We start from the raw sequence: 19,675 nt of genomic DNA on the forward strand, positions 1-19,675 counted from the left end.
CTAGTTGAGATAACTGTGTTGACATTCTAGATAATAAATTTTGTATGTGTCAGACCCGAACACTATTATCTTTTTGAGTTATTCTATATCGTGACGATGAGGATGAATAATGAAGTGTTGAAATAGACAATACCACAAATACAAATCCATATTTATCTAGGATTTGAACCTAGGGCACGCTCACTCGATGCATTAAAATTTATAAATAACAATATTGTACCTTGAATACAAACTAAATTACAATCAGAAATGAAAGTACAAAGTAAAGTCGGAAGAAACTTGTTTATTATTTCTTACAGAGCATATGTAAAAGGTATACAGTTAACCAATGACAATGTAACGTTATATTGTGTATTTGTAGGAATCAATTTTTGTGATATGGTTGAAAAAAATCCACAGTCATCTTCAAAAAATTTATAAAGTTGCTCTTTCTGGAACATGAACTCAAGGAATTTCGATTCCTGTAGTTTCTGAGATCCAATCCAGGAAGGAAGTGACTCTGGTAAAACCGTTAGGAAGCGGTGATGGGCAATTGCCATCGTTAAAAGAGTCAACACCAACGACAATGTTTTGTCCTCCTTCCTCTAAAAAGATGGCGCTTCCACTGTCACCCTAGACGAGAAGAACGAAACAAGATGAACAACAAATACTTTGAGGTGTTAGGACAATTTTTATAGAACATATTAGCTTTCTACTATGCTTAGACTGCATACTCAGGAATTACTACACTGAAAATATTTCTTTGGAAACATTGTTGCCAAGAATATTTTTTTACAGCTCAACGAAATGTTGTCATGTTAAACAAGCTGTCAAGAACAGAACATTCTGTTCTGCTACAATATATTTTCGTGGCAGCAAAGTTTCAATAAATATTCTGTAAAGTATGTAGACAGTGTATTCGAATGAACTCATGTATCAAGTCTTCGAAACGCTTGTTCAACATAAAGAGAGACAGGAAGAGAAATAGTGAGTGAAATATATAGAAAATAAGGGACAGAGTGAGAGAGAGAGAGAGAGAGAGAGAGAAAGAGAAAGATAGAGAGAAAGACAGAGACAGAGAGAGAGAGAGACAGAGAGACAGAGAGATATATTTTGAAAAATAAATATGCGGGGAGGGAGAAAATGAAAAGAGAGGTAGATGCATGAAGCATGAAATGGAGATAAAAGGAAAAGAGGAAAAAGTATGAGGAAATGACAGTGAGAGAGAGAGAGTGTTAGAGTTAGATTGAGAAAGATATATGGAGGGAGCAAATGGAAAGAAGAGAGAAACCGAGCGAAGAAGAGAAGAAAGGAAACAAAATTGAGAAGAAGAAATGAGAAAAGAAAGAGAAAGATAACAGAAACATACATGAACTGAGGAGAGAGAGAGAGAGGGGGGGAATGAGAGACAGAGAGACATGAGACATAATAATCTCTTAAGAAAGAGATTGTGTCACGAATGACACTTTAATAACCTATCAATCCACAATTAAATGTTTATTACACAAATCTAGCCAGAGATTACTTTGAAATATAAAATTGATAATCAAACTCGCTACAAGAAATCAACTAGACTCTGTCCTCTGTAAGAACAAAGTTAATGTAAACAAATAAGCCTGGTTTGTAAGAAATCCTATTTTTTATACCAATGGCCTGTGCAGAAATCTTAAATATAATATCAGTTATAAAGCCATACCACACTCATCACAGCTGCTATGAAGTTGTGTGATCTTCGAGGGCAAGATAACACCAGAAATAAAACATAGAGAAGGAACTATTTCTCAAGGAGTCACGTGGTTTTGTTTACAGTAACTTCGTCCTTATAGTGGATATTTTTGAGATCCAAGTCGCCATGCACGTCCAGTATATTGCGGCAAGGTAATTTATTCATTTTTACCAGAGAAGAATCAAGTTCTACCATCTTCGGAGTCTTTAGTACACACACGAGGCGCATTTGCATTTTTTTTTTAAAAAAATTAAAAGGTGCGTTGGTTACATCACTCTGAATCGTCTGGAGAGTGAGGTGACAGTGTGTGGTCTAGCGTTGTCATGGATGAGAACAGTTCCTAAGCGCCACAATCAACGTGTTAGTTTTGATAGTATTTCACAGCACGCCTGCGATGCGTTTCAAACGCTCTAACTCACACGATAACCAAGAGCCGAGTAGCGAAAATGTGATTGCTGGGTCGCCCATGAACCAGTTGACGTCACAGCAGACGCGATCACTGTTGTTAGGCATTTTTTAAATGAACAATCGACCCTATTTCTTGAAATGCGCCTCGTATAAATTTCACCATTGCCCCTGTAAACATTAACTTACGAGAACTGTACTGGAATCATAATAGATAAGACCACAAGGGTCTAACTTACACTGCAGACACCTCGTACACTGTCCCCATCGGCGCACATCTGTGAGTCAACCAAACCCCATTGGCAGTCGGGGTTCTCAAGGACTGTAAGCTGGGTGAATTTCAGGAAGGGGTCGTTTGTATCATCATCTAGTGTAGTAATGAGAAAGTAAAGGTTAGTTCATTTTATCAGCACTGATATTCTAGAAACTCAGCATCAACACTCAAATGACCAAAGTTCTCTTGTTGACAAAATACCAAAGTGTGTTGTCCGGGTAGGCTGCAGATTGGTGGTGGTAAAGGGAGACCCCCCCCCCCTCGCAACACACACACACGCACGCACACATACACACACACACCAGTGGCGTATACTGAATCCAAGATCTGGGGTATCTCACTATGTCACGTGGTCCTAGGTTATGAATAGAAATAAATTTACCAACTCCTAAGAAATCAGGTTGCCAACTCATAAGAAATCAGGTTGCCAACTCATAGGAATTCAGTTTACAAACCCATAAGAAATCACGTTGCCAACTCCAGAATCATCTCATTGATATGAAAAATATTATTTACAATTTCTCATCGATTTTTCTCCTGAATTTTATTCTCTAGACTTCAGGGTTCGCAGATAGCCCAGCTTGCCTACAATATACGCTCCTGACACACACACACACAAATGTACAGTGTGTACTTTTATAAAATCTGTCCACATTTTGAAATTCATTTTTACATCATTCCTTCCAATATATTCTTCTCTTTCTCCTGCCTTTTATAATTGACAACAAAAGGTAAAAAAGGTAAAGTGTTCCCCTGTGCTTAGCACCACGCCATGAAGGCGTATAGGAGGTGCGGGGGTAACGACCCACACTTTCTTGATCCGGTCGTGAGTGGGGGGTGATGTGATCAGCATCACGCCCCTGACCGCCTTTAACCCCCAGGGTTTCCCCCAGGTACCCATGTCATTCGACGCTGGGTGGGCGCCGGGCTCGGTTCCAACGTTAGAAAAGTTCCCGGATTTCAACCGGCCGGGGATCGAACCCGAGACCTTTAGCATGGTGGTCAGACGCGTTACCGACTCAGCTACCGCGGCCATTATAATTGATTAATTAATAATTGACATCAACTGATAATTATCAGCAATATTCCTGGGTATGAACACGTAGATTCAACAATGGATGACATATTCTTGGCTCACTGTGGACAAGCTTCAATCAGCTATACAAACTATTCCTACATAGGCTACAATAAATTTGTGTTGCAATACTTACCGTCGTCATCTATTCCCCATCCAGGAGCCGTCACTTCTCTTCCAGCGAATGACTCGCCAGCCGAAGAACGAGAAGGCAATGCGATTGGCTGGATGGTATCTGCAAAATTGAAGCATCTTTTATAGAGAGATTCGTTTCTTACACAAGTATAATTAATTTTGAATCTAAAGAAAATTAACTTACTGGCAGTCAAGGCAAGCCTCTACTGATAACAAATGACTCTTCCATTAGTTCAATTTCTTGACATATCTCATATTCTTCCATGTCTATTCTCTATTTCTATAGAATGGACAGTCAAGGTCGATTAGGACAACATTTGTTCCTCATTCTTATTTCAGTGTTGCCAGCAGTGTAGCAATGAAACCACTAGATTATTTTGTCTGTGTTCTGGGTATTTATGAATAACTTATTAATATGATACACGGCTTATGATATGATAGGGAAAAAGGGGAGAGTTGAAGGTTGAATGTAGAAGTAGCCAAGGACTAGTGGTAGAGAGATTGAACGAACAGGGAGAGAAAGAGAGAGAGAAAGAGAGAGAGAGAGAGAGAGGGAGAGGGAGAGGGAGAGGGAGAGGGAGAGGGAGAGAGAGAGAGATAAGAGAGACAGAATGAAAGAAAGAGAGATAGACAGAACGAAGGAACAACAGAGGAAGGGACAGAATGTTGGAGAGATAAAATAGGAGAGCGAGAGAGAGAGAGAGAAAGGAGTTCACCTCCTGCCCCCTATCTGGCTCCAATAAACTACAGGGTGAATATAAACTTTGGAACTAATGGTGCCACCATATTATACACATATCCAACACATGTTCCCGGATGCTGGGCTGGGAGAAGGTCTCCTTTGGAATGGACTGCACGGTCGCCTGACCTCAACCTCCATACACTTTGCCATATGGGGAATTATAAAATCTTAGGTTTATGCTGTAAAAAATCTGGGTTCCGGATCATCTCAGGGAAAAGATGACCACTGCAACGGCTTCTCTGGGCCTTCCAATTTTCAAGAGACTTCAAGAAAAGATGTTGAAGCGGTTGATAAAATATGTTGAGACTAGTTCATTACGTTTTGCATTAAGGAAATGTGTTCATTTCATGTGTTGTCACTTTGGTTCAAGATTTTATGGTCACCCTGTAGAACGAGAGACGCGTTAATATTTCTTACCTGTAAATTCTACTGGCTGAGGTAGTTTCACCAGCGCAATGTCATTCTCAATTGTTACTGAGTCATACCCTGGATGCTGATTTGCTGGGTTTGTTGATGTCAGATACACTCGACCTTCCTCGTTTTCATCGTCTGGGTTGAGAGCTCCCAAGATAATCATGTACTCATCTTCTCCCCTGAATATGGAAAGAAATGAAAAAATGACAGAAATTACTTTCACTACTATGTACAGATGGTTTGAATTGCAAGGGGAAAGTAGGGAAATGTCTTCCCTTCTTGGTTTATTTTCCCAATTTCTACGTTCTTAAGTTCATTACCAACGTGAAACAGAAAGTCCCCCTCTGAATATACAGTGTGTAGTCGGACGATGACAACAAATTTCCAGAGAACATTAATAATAATAAGAATAAGAATATTTCCTTTATTTAGGGGGCGAGGTTCAGCCGTAGGCTGCTCTAACACCTAACCCTTGTCATGAGCCACACAAGAAAATATAAGCATATATAAATATATATATAATACATGAATGCAGATAGAAAAATGATTAAACTAAGCAAATTCACATATACCTACAATTACGAATATACTCATTACAGTAATATTAGTCATAAAATAATATAAATATGAAAGAACAAAAGATATTAAAAAATGCAAATAAAACTACATGAGTAGAGAAATACTGGGGAAAAATACAAATGTGAATATTAACATAATATAAGTAAATATTAATAATAATAATAATTTGAAGAAAGTAATAAAATTTTGTCTTTTGTTGAGTGCTAGTTTAATTGTAGTATGTGCCATTTTTCTGCTGCTGTTACTGCAGAAGCATTTCTTTCAATTTAATTTCGAAACTCTTATTGATTTTTATGGACTTATCATTCCTTCCAATATATTCTTCTCTCTCTCCTGCCTGTTATAATTGACAACAAAAGGTAAAAAACATTCCATGCTTTCGGGGCAGATATAGAAAAAGATGAGGTATATATCGTAGTCGAATGATGAGGAATGTCAAGTTCGTCAGTAAGGTTTCTTAGTATGATTTTGCTCCTTGAAATCTTCTGTCGATTAAGTAAATGCATTACTTGAAACAAAGAAATGCATACATCAGTTGAAACAATAAATGCATGCATCCGTCGAAACAAAAAATACATAAAGTCTGTACGTCAGACCAAATGTTTATGTACATTATTGAGAAGGATGCATCTTCCTGCATCAGTTTATTCATTAAAGGATAGGCGTAACTTGGCGGGGCAAGAGGGAGGGCGCTTGCCCTCCCCAAATTTTCAGGTTACTAAATTTAAAAATTAAGGATACTTCTCTTAATCTCTTGGAACCTGAGTAGCAAAGTATTGAAGAGTGTATTTAATAATTGCGCAATGTAAGTTACTTAGCAAAATAGTTCTGCACCTTTTATGGGATGGAAAACTTGTCTATCCTGTCCTGGCCCCGAAAGTTAAGTCCCAAGTTTGATTCTGCCCTCAAACTTCAAATCTCAAGTTTGATTCTGCTCCTGAAAGTTAAGTCTCAAGTTTGATTCTGCCCTCAAACGTTAAATCTCAAGTTTGATTCTGCTCCTGAAAGTTAAGTCTCAAGTTTGATTCTGCCCTCAAACGTTAAATCTCAAGTTTGATTCTGCCCTCAAACGTTAAATCTCAAGTTTGATTCTGCTCCTGAAAGTTAAGTTTCAAGTTTGATTCTGCCCTCAAACGTTAAATCTCAAGTTTGATTCTACTCCTGAAAGTTAAGTCTCAAGTTTGATTCTGCCCTCAAACGTTAAATCTCAAGTTTGATTCAGCTCCTGAAAGTTAAGTCTCAAGTTTGATTCTGCTCTCAAACGTTAAATCTCAACTTTGATTCTGCTCCTGAAAGGGATGTGGGTTCGTTCCCTGTGAAGGAAGATTCTACAGTAGCTCGGACACCACATTACACTGTAGGTTTGTAGGCTATCTGAGTAAGAAACTGACTTAAAATGAACTTTCGATGATTTGTTTTTGGATGTCCATCTGTGTATACAAGTCATACAATACAAATCAAATACATTTTAACATCTTTAAGCTTGTATTCCACAGAGGCATTTTATAGTGCATGTATACATAAACAAGCACAGAAAAATTCGTGCCACTATAATTTACTTTGTGAACGAAAAAATACAAAAAAAATATACAATATTATACAGTGAACTCTTTTTTGTTCCTACTTGGATAATTCAAAGTACTCGCTAATTCGAACAGAAGATTATTCCTCTTGAAATCATTTTTATTGGTACATGTTTTTTGTAAATTCCAATTAAAAAGAGCCAGCCCATTACGAAAAGAAAACAGTCATATACCAAGGAAAATGCACTGCGCACTTCTTAACATTTTCCGAGGCGTAGATACTCCAAATGACGTCATTTACATGAATTCTTCACACTCCTTGCGTACCACAGGATAGGGCCTCCCCGATGGCGCAGTGGCTACCCGGTTCGATACCCGGTTGAGGCACATAGTGGTACGGATCCCACTTTAAACTGTACGTCCAGTCCCAATTAACCTTACTGTGCATAAAGTGGACTTAAAACCTAAATAATTTTATGTATATGTATATTCTACAGAAAAAAAAATAAATGCAAGTGGCAAACATGAATCTGTGCAGCGTGGTTGCCTACATTCCACATAAAATTTACTAGTTTTCTAAGCGAGGCCCGAACGAGCAAAATGTAATTTAGGAACTTTATTCGAATATCTCTTGCACACCATTTTTTTATTTCTTACGGAAAAATAAGTGTAAGTGACAACCATGAATCTGTGCAGCGTGGTTGCTTACATTCGAGATAAAAGTTACTATTTTTCTGACTGAGAAAAGTGTTTGTTATTAAGGAAATTTATTGGAATAATTTTCCCCAACACTCCCTGAAAGTTTGCTGGTTTTTCAAGGTGTACATCCGGTTCAGAACTGTGTCCGAAGACAGTTAAGTTGTTAGAGTGCATATGGCCTTGAACGGCTGAACAGCACCAGCGAATCACAGACGTGACGTGCGGCGTTGCCTAGTTCAGAACCTGTTCCACCTAGCTACTAAATCTCCTTGTGAGATTTCGACACGGCACCGTTGCAGTGTGCTGCTATTGGCTATCGCCATATGCAGGAGAGACGCGCACTCTAGTCAAAAATATTAAATCTTCTCGCAATGATTACCTTCAAAAGTAAATCTTAACTCACCCATCAACGCAGTGGCCAGCAGTCATGATCCACTCGTTGTTGAGAAGACTCGAACCGCAGACGGCCCACCAACCATCTCCAATGCTGTGCCACAGCCTGACCATGAACGGGAACTGGCCACGGTTGGCCAGCTGTCCTCCAGCTATTCGTTGACGAAGTAGGTAGTCCTTGGCCGCTTCTGGAGTTGAAGGGAAAATGACATAGCTATTTGAATAAATTCATTGAGGAGGAATTAATTCATGCCATTCTCGGGGAATAGCTATGCTTTCAATCTCTTCCTTTTTTATGTTTGTTGTGTGCAATAGTGGATTCAGAAGTTACAGTTGCTATGATATGATTTGCTTTATTTTACTTCGCTTTTTGTGCCACTTTTGGCTAATTTGCTAAGATGGGGATGAGTGATGATATGATGAAATTGATGAATGGACACTCACAAATATCCATGCCCAGGCCACGATTCGAAACCGGGACCCCTGGCGTCGTAGCGAGAAGTTACAGTTGAGAGGGGCGAATTTCAGCTGGGTACCTCACCTCACAGACAATCAATTCCAGCTTACAGTTGCACTATTTTATGGAAACAATATATCGTACTGTAAATAGATATTATTGCGTTGCAAGAATAGGATTCCGTGGCTGGAATAGATTGTTATTGTATGTCGTATTGTAATTCATCCCATTGCAATGGTAAAATCAACGATTAGATGTGAGGGGTAAGGTAAATAAACAAAGAAAACAAAGACATATTATCGCAAAGACTCTCGGGTTCGGATATAAATTTAAACTGTAGGTCAACTTCCGATTAGCTTAGCATGAGCATAAAGTTGACGTATCAAATTTTAAAACATATTCTCCACCCCGTTAAACTTGGTGACAAAAGACAGAACATTTGAGTCTTCAAAATATATCCAAAAACCTTGCAGTTGGGAGGGGTGATCGCTCCTATTGTCCTTCCCATGGATCCGCGCCTGGTTTTTTTTGCCATGAATGTCTTTGTCGAGTCTAACATATATTTCAACCATCAGCAAGATATGCTAGAGGCGAAGGCATTCATTTCGTTCAAAGCGGCGAAAGCAGAAGGAGGGCAATCGCCTCCCCCCCTTCCATATTGTGCACAGAAGAAGAAAATGAAATCATTCACACTGAAGTTGTGTAGTGTATGTATTTCTAGAACAAAGTAGAGCATTACACCATGGGCGTCGCCAGAAATTTTTGCAAGGGGGGGGGGGTCGGGCAAATGATAAAAGTTGAATAGCAGAAAAAATAACAATGAATATTACCATGGTTATAAATGTAATTATATATTAATAAATATAAACTAATAATAACAAATTTTATTCGAAATAATAATAATTATTATTATTATTATGTAAATGTGGAGACTCGATCCACCAAACGAGTGAATACAAGCACAACCATTTCCGAATATTTCTTTTGCATGTTATGCAGTTAGTTTGTAAAATGCATTTTAATATTAACTTTTTGCACGTCTCATTCAAGAAAAGGCTTTATATGCTAGGGGGATTTTTTTCGTAAAGTTGTGTGACCTCTCACCGACAACTGTAATTATTAAAAGTTTGAAAACTCTGGAACCATTTGTTCTTTGGATGAAATGGTAGAATATAACATTCTTCCTGTATTTTTCACTCAATGTTTTCGATCCAATGCATTTTTACTTTAATTATTCTGTTCGAATACTAACTAAATTATCTTTATTTCTGTTCTTAACAATAAGAGTGACAAACTTTCCACTTTCTTGTTTCTTTAAATGAACAATGTCAATTTCAAGGGGGGGGGAGTCCACCGACCCGTTCGACCCCCTTCTCCCGACGCCAATGATTCACACTGAAGCAGTGTCGACAACTTTTCGAAAACATTGAGTGGGCTGAACTCGTAGATTTGTTTCATAATTTTATTCAATAATATATGTCGTAAGATTGAAGATTTGTCCACCAATGAACACGTGAGAGGGAACGGGATTGCGTGAAGGGTGAAAGCGACTTCAGTTACCAGCCTTCCCAGCAGCGTGTAGCCTACTGTTTCGCCCAGCCCACTTGATCACGAGTGCCTACTCCGGGAAAATGACAAAAGAACTGTCGATGTTTATCAAAATTTACTACCTGCATTTATTGGTGCTTTTTTCTGATTATAAGCCCTTATCCTCCTTTAAATTCCTGAAAATTATGTGCCCATGAATAGTGTAAATAATATAGGAACGCTTAACAAATGTTTATGAAATATTTTGATAACACCCAGTCAGCTATTAAACTGTGAGAATTCTTTAGGTGTCAAATGATTAAAAATTTTGTTGTTTTTGTTAAGCTTTTATCTGAAATGAAATATAAATAATAACAGGCAAATTATTCAGTGGGTTTGAGACTCACAGGCGGTATTAATTTTTAAAACACGCAGGAGCAAATAAAAAACATTCAGAGTGAAGTTATGTAGCGCTGCTTTTTAGTGCAAATTTATAATTAAACCTACTTCCTAAAATCGCCCTTACACTCCCGAGAAACCACTGATAACGTTTATTAACACGACAGGACGCGCTGGGTAAATTTTACCCACAAGCAAAATTAGTTTCTAAAGTCGAAATTATATTTGTTCTAAAGCATTTTAATAACTTTACCTTTATTGATTAAACTAGTTTTATTAGTATTGAACATTTTCATTTCATTACACAATTGCTAAAAATCAGAACAGCAAATAAAGATCATGTTGATGTACGAAATTGAAATGTATGAGCGCACGTTGGGTGAAATTCACCCAGCAATTGTTTCTACTGTCCTTGCGAGCGGAACTAACGAAGTCTTGCATCTGATTTGAAATCTTAACATCTGGAAAGGTACTGAGAAGAGTGCTCTCAGGCACTAAATGGAAATGATCAAAAATATATTTCAAAATCGCCTGGGTAATACGTGCGTCTTTACGGGTTAATCGCTTAAAGTGTGAATTAAGTCAGATAAAACGGAAAATTGCAATTAATCTATTGATATCCAATCACACCCAGTACGACATCCGTAAAAGTAAACTCACCTGCTGTCGTAATGTCTTTGGGCAACTGGACTAATTTGGTGGGAGAATTTCTTGCAGTTTGTGGAGCCGCCTGAAATAAAACAACAGAAAATTAATATTGTTCAATTGACCGAAGCAAAAATTAAATAGCTGATATTTATCAATTCGTCCATAAAATAAATACATTTGAGTAAAGTAGTATTCCACCACCATAATCGAAAATAATGTCTTAACTCGATGAGATTTGTCTGAACATGCGGACATCAAGTCAGAACTTGATGTGTTCATATTGAGCTGCTTAATCCAAACAATAAATATTACCATGTGAATGTTTTCCACACTGTGCTGCGAATTAGCTTTTTGCTTTGGGGAGTTGCCCGCTCAGTGGCGTATTTGTTATTTAATTTTGGGAAGTTCTTTTGTATGCAAATTTGTATACCAGTCAGTAGCTACATTAAACTATTACCTTGTGGTTCTAAGAACCTTAGAACGTTGGTTCTAATCTAATTCATTAAATCTTATGATAACATTTACACAGAAGGGTTGCCCAAATGAAACTAAAACTTTTGTCGTAGCGTCGTAGCTTAACTACGCAGAGCTTTGTGTTTTCTCTGGCAGGTGAAGTTGCATGTAAAAAAGCATACATCGTATGCATACATGGTATGGTCTGACGGCGAAGTGTGTTGCTTACATGTGCAGAAGCAAGTTCACAACATGGATTCGTCCAAACGGGCTCAGCGAGCAGTTATTCCATTTTTGAAGGCATTTTTTACAGCGCCGATCTCTCGATCTGCGACTACCACATCTTCGGGCCACTAAGAAAACATCTGAAAGGCCGCCGGTTCGCCAACGATGCTGAGGTCCGTGACGTGACGTCGTTGAAGAATGGTTCAGCAGTCAACCACGGACGTTCTTCGCTCAGGGTTTCCATACCCTTGTGACGCGCTGCGACACTTGCTTGAACAGACAAGGTGACTATGTGTAGAGGATATGTCACCCATGGATCATTTTTACTTCCTGTATGTTCATATATTCCAACCAAAAAACAAGAGTATCACTTTCATTTGGGCAATCCTTATACCGTGCGTTCATTTCGATCTGCAGCCGAGAGATCGGGAGAAGCGTGGCGGGCGGCGCTGACGGAGATGCCGACATTTGCGGCCTGTAATGCCCCCTTATTTTTATAGACATATGCAGACATTTATATAAATATTGCAAAAAACGAGCACTAACCTGTGTTATAAAACGCAAAAGTTCTTCTGTAATTCATCCAAGTTCTGCTCTTATATACACAAAAAAAAAAAAACGCTTTAGAAACGATGTTAAGAGCCACAGATAATAAAACAGTTTAATCATAGTTTTGACCAGTAACGTCCTGCTTAAGTTTATATCCTTGAAAGAGTTTTGTGCCGATGGGGATCGTTTGGAGGTTTTGAATGTGCAACACTGTATCAAGATTACGCTGTAGAAGAAACCGTTAAAAGTCAATAGTGTTCGTGAGCTTCCTTGCAATCCGAAATCTCCGAGCTCGAGTTTTTTGTTCCTTCGTGACTAGATGAAGACAGAGTTGTAAATATAGTGGCGAGCAATGTAAACCAAGAGCGTGTTAATTTCGTACTGTGCGCAAGAGTGTTATTCTTGGTTACTTGCAGTTACTTGTTTGTGTTATTGTAGTGTGTATGTGTGACGTGTCAGTGAGACGATTGGAATGCCAGCCGCAAGATTCACGTTAGAACAAAGATTTTTTTATGTATGACACGTACCTACGTGAAAACAAACTCGTGTCGAGACGTGTGTAGGTAATTTGTACAGAAATTCCCATGCGTTTCAACTCCACACAGAGATACGGTTAGACATCTTGTCCTTATATTACGAGAAACTGTATCGTTAAATTTTAAAACACCTAAGCAAAAACGACGGATTCTAACCGAAGCAAAACTCGATGATATTGGTGCAGCGTTAGAACGTTCTCCAAACAAACCTCTACGCCGTGTTTCACAAGAGGTGGGCGTGTCAAAATCATCGGCACATACAGTCACTAAGCTACTAAAATTAAAACCATACTCTTATAACACAGGTTAGTGCTCGTTTTGCAATATTTATATAAATGTCTGCATATGTCCATAAAAATAAGCGCCCACCACGCTTCTCCCGATCTCTCGGCTGCAGATCGAAATGGACGCACGGTACATTGTAAGGAAACCCTAACTCGTACAAAAAAAAAAGAAAAAAAAGAACAGCTATCAAACTAGTAACACCAAAATCTTGACCAAATTTCTAGTGCCAGGTTCAAACTTAATTTTCATTTAACCTACCTACAAGTGACATACATATTCGATGAAGTTCGTCAGTTGTAGAATGTCCTCCTTTAATCCACTGACAAGGCTACATACTTGTTGACATGGAAACAAACCATTGGTGATTGGACCAATAATGGACACGAATAATTTTTCAGTTGTACCTATTTGTTGTATAGTTAAGAAATAGCATACAATATGCTGTCAATTCCATTTTCTTTGAGGGGAATAAAGACAAAAATAAGTTTATTTTGCCGGGGATAATATGTTTTGTGGGGGATACCCAGCACCCCTCGTTAATTCGCACCCTGGTTTTCTACGACTACGGAAACATGGAACATGGTACAGCAAACCTATGATGACCAGACTATCTAGAGGCAGTGTGTCTGAATGACACAAGAGGTTTCGGAAGGCAGGCAACACACTCGTAATTTCACCGCTTTTTGGTGATGAAAGCATTACTTTGACGTCATGGCCCGTCGCATTACTGCCGATCTTATTCTCACCAAAGTGTTGTTCCAAAATGGCGATGCAAGTCAGGAGGTAATCCCGCGCCACATGAAGCGTTCTTCGGAGCTTCTGCTAAGCGACTCTTGTCACTGGAGCTGCAGGCCACGTAATTGCATTCCAAAGCAAAGTAGTTTATCGTCCCGCAGAATCAATTACCACTCTTCAAAATCAATATTTACATAACGTATGTGTTTTACATTGTTTTTATGTCTCCTCCTCATGTTATTGTCAACTTTGTTAATAGAAATAGATCGAAATTGAAGAAATGCATGATAGATTCAACACAAAAACTTAACGTGTTGTTGCATTTAATTATTAAAGGCCACTCCTCTACTGCTTTTTTATCTTAAAAAAAAAGACAATCTAATCGCGAGAATGAAGATGGATTACGATTAGACGAAACAAAGCATGGTGTGATAGAACATGCATATCCTGCCTACAAAAGTTGTAAAATCACACAACCGAGAGGGTCTACCATTTTAATGAGTAGTAAGAAGAGCCAACAGTAACCTTATTGCTTCAGTCTCTTTCAAAGGAATTGCTTGTTGTGTGTGCTACATTCGATTTGAGAGGCGGGGTAATTTACTCAAGTTACTCTGCTAATGTAATAGCACTCGGCTATTGGTATTTCCAGTCTTGTCCTGGGTGAAGATGTAACGTGAATACTTGAAGCATAAGAAACCAGAACATAATAATAAAAGATAAGGAACGCACCATTACTTAACGCTAAAAAATGTTACATAATTATATCCCCTGCCGAAAAAATGACAATTCTTCCGGGGGTAAATGTGCAATACTTTAAATAGAACTTTCTTTCAACTGTATCTACATACCCAGGCGGCTGCCACAAGGAAGATCATCAGAAAAAGGCCCTTCATTTTCAACCTTGTCATTTGTTTTCTTTCAAGTAAGCCTATTTATACAATCATTTTATCTTTTATCTTCCCGGATTCAAAATTACATAATGATACAAGTGGTAGTTCTTAAGACATTTTAAAATCCAAAGATAAACACTATTGATTTTATATCTTTAAAAATAATCAGTTTTGTGTTATCTTCTAAAAAATAGTACTGACTTACAAGTACGTAGCTTACCTTGAAATCAATTGATGATATCTTCCTTATTTACTTACTAAGTATCTTGTCCATTGTTACTATGTGAGGGTATTCTACACAAACAAGAATGAGATATTAGTTATAACACCATTAAGCCTTGTTTCCATGATAACCAATATGCTGACCAAGGCAGAATTTATTATATTTTAAAACATAAACTAAACATTACGATTCAACTTTATATATATACACACACACACACACACACACACACACACACACACACACACGCACACACACACACACACACACACACACACACACACACACACACACAAAAATAACTCCCCTCCAGACACAAGATTATTAGAAAGTTGTTTTCTAATAATCTTGTGTCTGGAGAGGACGGATTTTTGTATATATGAACGGCTTATTGCAGAAAGGGACCTGAGTCACTTTTGCACAATTCCGAGAAAAACAAGAAAAATCGTATAATATTGATAGTGTTAGAAAGAAATGTACCGTTGTTGGCTCAAATATTCAGCATAATGAATAGTTAATTTTGCAACTCTCAATACGCCCCCCGGCAGTATGCTGCTAGAGACAGTGGAGATGAAAAAGTTGTGACTCCGGTACCTTTCTGCAATAAAATTGGAAACTGTGAGAAACAAGACGAGAAATATCCTCTTAATTTTGTTAGTCTGTTCTTCACAGACACCACACGTGTCTACCTGTGGCCTCCCGAAACGAAACGCAAAATTTTCCTTAAAATACTTGTAGTAGAAACTGTATTTTATTCTGGACGTAGGGTATTTTTTAAAAAAAAACATTCATACATCTTTTGAATCGACAGGTTTTCATGTAGGTATTTGATGTCTGCATAATGTCCACTTTTAGTTGGAAAAGACGCGATATGTCCATGCACTGCCTGCATATCCTCAGCCTTAATCATATTCCCACTTTTGCTCTGTCCGTGCATATCATGAGGTATTTTGCCCTCTAACAGTAACCTCCGCAAACGCCTTATTCTTTTCTCTGACACATCATAAAGTCTGCAAAACGCCTCACGACAAACTTGTATTTTGCTACTTGCCAGTAGTACGTGGTACTTAAACAACTCTTTGTGTAACGTAGCATCTTCTTTGCGTGGACGATGTGTCTTAACATTTTCAACATGGATCATTCTCTGCAAATGTATATCCTATTCATCTTTACTTTGCATTCTATACAATATGTCAAAAATTGCACGTTGTTCATCTTCGTTGAATTGCTCATAACATTTTTTTGGGCACTTACACGGCGACCGCACTCTTTTCGCAGGTGTTGTAACACCCTTGTAGTTCACATACTCCTGTCCATTCACCCTTGCACTTCTAATCACATTTCTGTTATATGTTTCCGGATGTTGAATTCCTTTCCGACGTTTTCTTGGACTGTCAACGCTCACGTCACTAACACTACTATCGTCCTGCATATCTGTAATACAAGCAACAAAACCTCTAACAACAGTTGCCACCGCTCTGCACTAACACATATCACTCTCTACAGACCACGGCTACAGACGCACTATTCTTACGGAAATCGCTCGTCACCTGTTTCAGAGTAGCCAATTTTATTTTCCACACAGTTATTTCTCTTTCTCTGTGGAAAGGGACCAGTGTCCGTCGCTACAGAGTAGCTAAGTTTATTGCAGAAAAGGACCCGAGTGAGTGACTCAGGTACCTTTCTGCATTAAAGTACACTTTTCACTGTCCATTTTCTTGGCTATAGCCTCGTGTGACTGACGTCCTTTCTGCACTAAAAGATGTGTCTGTAACTAGGAAAACAAAAAATACCATTAACTCCGATACCTCAAAAATGTGACTCAGGTCCCTTTCTGCAATAAGCCATTCATATATATCTTCATGTTTTGTGCCCTTTGGTTTCAAGGAACAATTTTATATGAACAACAAAATTAAGTATGTTACTACAAATTAGTTATCATTTTAGGTACACAAATAAATGTTAAAGGAGCAAATATTCAAAATGATGACCGCTCTCTTCAATGCATTTCAAAACACGGTGTCTGAAGCTCCACACTGCTCGTCCCAAAATGTCAGGAGTGATAGAGGCACAAGCATCAAAAATTCGTTGCCGCATGTTTGTAGTAATTTGTAGTAACATATTTAATTTTGTTGTTGATATGAAATTGTTCCTGGAAACCAAAGAGTTGGAACAAATTAATATTATTTATTGTTACACAAAAACATAAATTGCAAACAATTTTCATTTGCCGAATTCTTTGCACACATTTTTTGAATAAAATTCGTTTTTGCAATGTTCTCAACGGAAACCAAAACTGTTATTACATAAAGAGAACACAATGAAACTGAAACTACCAAAGGTTTATAAATGTTCGGAGGTTACAATTTTTTTACAAAATTTTTCGAGCAAAAAATACTTTTTTTTGAACACGGAATTCAAATATGTAAAACGAATGGGGATGTTCCATTTGAAATTTCACATTTACCTCCCACCCCCCGTAAGGGGTGGGTGGCGGCGAGGAAATTTTTGCGGCATTGACTTACCCCCTCAATAGTATCAAACTTTTTTCTCTGCAATTTTTCGATTGGATGCATTCTGCATGCGATATTCCATACTATTATTATAAATGGACCACCCAGTATATTGATTGATCGATTGATTTGGTGGTTTAAGTCCACTTTATGCACAGTAAGGCTAATCGAGACTGGACCTACAGTTTTAAGTGAGATCCGAACCACTATGTGCCTCCATCGAGTATCGAACCCGGGAACCCTTGATTAAAAGGCGACGACCCTACCACTGCGCCATCAGGGAAGCCCATATATATATATCAGTGGCGTAGCATGGACATTTCGAGTGGGAACGCCAAGTCCGAAGGAAGAGTCTAGTCGCCACAGGTATTATTTGCCTGAAGTAAGCTGGGTTTTCAATAAAACATCATCCATGCATGTTTTAGGTAGAAAATTAGATGCCTCACTATGCAAGAAATGTTTTGAACTCTGGTGTTTTATACCTTTTTTTATATATTTCTGCATGACGCAAGTCATTAAAAACCTACCTGAATCACAAGCGCCTCTGCACAACAGTAGACGTCATTGTTGTGGGCGATCCAACTACTGATTGATTTGGTTTATTTTACTTCGCTTTTCTACCACTTTTGGTTAATCGCGAATATGAATATGAGTGATGATATTGATGAAGGGACACTGACAAAGAACACCCGTGCTCACGCCGGGATTCAAACCAGGGACCTCTGTCGTCTTGGCGCACTGTGAAAAGCAGAGTGGATGATCCAAATATCGTACACTCTACTGACGTAACAGAGCCGATTAGTAATTCAGACCACTGTTTATTACATCTTGAGAATGCTGATAAACATTTTAAAATAATTTTCTCCAGAGACCATTCGATGTTAAGAGTTTTCAAATGAATGCTAAACATTTCCATTCACACAATATTAAGTAGTTAGATAATAACGAAAAAATACAATAAAAAAATAATAGTTTTGCGGGTTAAGTGGTAGAGCAGCCACAGGCTGAATTTCTATCACGAGGACTTCACCAACTTATTTGACAAAAACTGTGTTGATCTTTTAGTTTCTAATACACATCGCTGTTCGTGTGATAAATTATACAATGCAGTGGCCATTAAGAAGCAGTATATTTGAGATTGGTAAAGTTACGTCAGTCAATATTGCGTATTGTAGCATAACACAGCACGAGTTGCATGAGCGTGAAGAGCGAAGAACCGGGTAGGAATTCTGCCGCTGTCGTCTGCTTCAGAAGGCAGGAAGGGTCACATGAACTAATCACGGTAGACCTCTCTTACGCTGGCGTAAGAGAGCCCATTTACGCGCGTGCTGTAGAAATGGAAGCTTTCCCTCCATAAAGGCAGCAAGGAATATAGGAGTCCTGTACGCCGAACCTGCTCGGCGTCCGGCCGGGAAAGGCATTGAAAAGAGATGCTAGAACGAGTGTTGAGAGTGGAGCGTTGCAAGCGGATCGCGAAAAATAGCCATTATAATGCCATGAAGGTCTAACATATATTAAATTAGTCACGTTTTACTTTATAATCACAGCATTTAAGCATTTTTGAAATTTTAAATCTGGGAACGCCGGGCGTACGGGCGTACTATAACGCTACGCCACTGATATATATATATATATATATATATATAAACACAAAAATAACTCCCCTCGAGACACAAGATTATTAGAAAACAACTTTCTAATAATCTTGTGTCTGGATGGGAGGGATTTTTGTGTATATATATCTTCCTGTTTTGTACCTTATTTCATTAGAATTTGGTACAGAGTCTGAGGAAGACCTTAGTAGAAGGTTGAAACGTAATTTTTAGTTAATGTTTTAAAATAAAATAAATTCGGCCTTGGTCAGCATATTGAGTTTTTGAGATATTAGTATATTTTCCACCGGAATCTGAACCCCAGGCCATCGTTTAGGTAACAATGTGTATTTCCATTATATTACGGTGCATTTGTCTAAGGGACGTTAAGGGTGAGCTATGATTAGGGCTGAGCCGATACCGATGTATCGGTATCGGAAAGCATTCTTTGGAATTTACTTAACGTTACCCACCAATCTACTTTCCCGGCATTCTAGTCTTTCACGGTGTCGTGCGACACATTCGCGGAGTCTAATTATGCTGGAAATTATGCAAAATTCTAAATTTATTTTTATTTTGCACCAGTTTTGTGTGAGAAAACAGAATTTCGTAATTTAATAATCTGATGAAATTCTTGAATATTTAAAAGTTGGTAAATTGACGCATGTAATTAGAGTGTAATATTTATACACAAATATT

The 19,675-nt window shown here is 38.2% G+C and overlaps 1 protein-coding gene across 1 annotated transcript; it reads right to left on the reverse strand.

Annotated features, from left to right (window-relative positions):
* Positions 1-263: 263 nt before the first annotated feature.
* On the reverse strand, positions 264-14,659 carry LOC145979460 (brachyurin-like). The gene is made up of 7 exons (XM_083112365.1): positions 14,607-14,659; positions 10,988-11,057; positions 7,955-8,132; positions 4,754-4,929; positions 3,596-3,694; positions 2,350-2,477; positions 264-612 (listed from the first exon to the last, which is right to left on the reverse strand). Exons 1-7 carry the CDS (start codon positions 14,649-14,651, stop codon positions 445-447), a joined length of 864 nt encoding a protein of 287 aa, XP_082968491.1. The 5' UTR covers positions 14,652-14,659; the 3' UTR covers positions 264-444.
* Between the last annotated feature and the right edge of the window lie 5,016 nt (positions 14,660-19,675).

Source organism: Lepisma saccharinum, chromosome 26 (assembly GCF_977018435.1).
Source record: "Lepisma saccharinum chromosome 26, izLepSacc3.1, whole genome shotgun sequence".
Taxonomy (NCBI): domain Eukaryota; kingdom Metazoa; phylum Arthropoda; class Insecta; order Zygentoma; family Lepismatidae; genus Lepisma; species Lepisma saccharinum.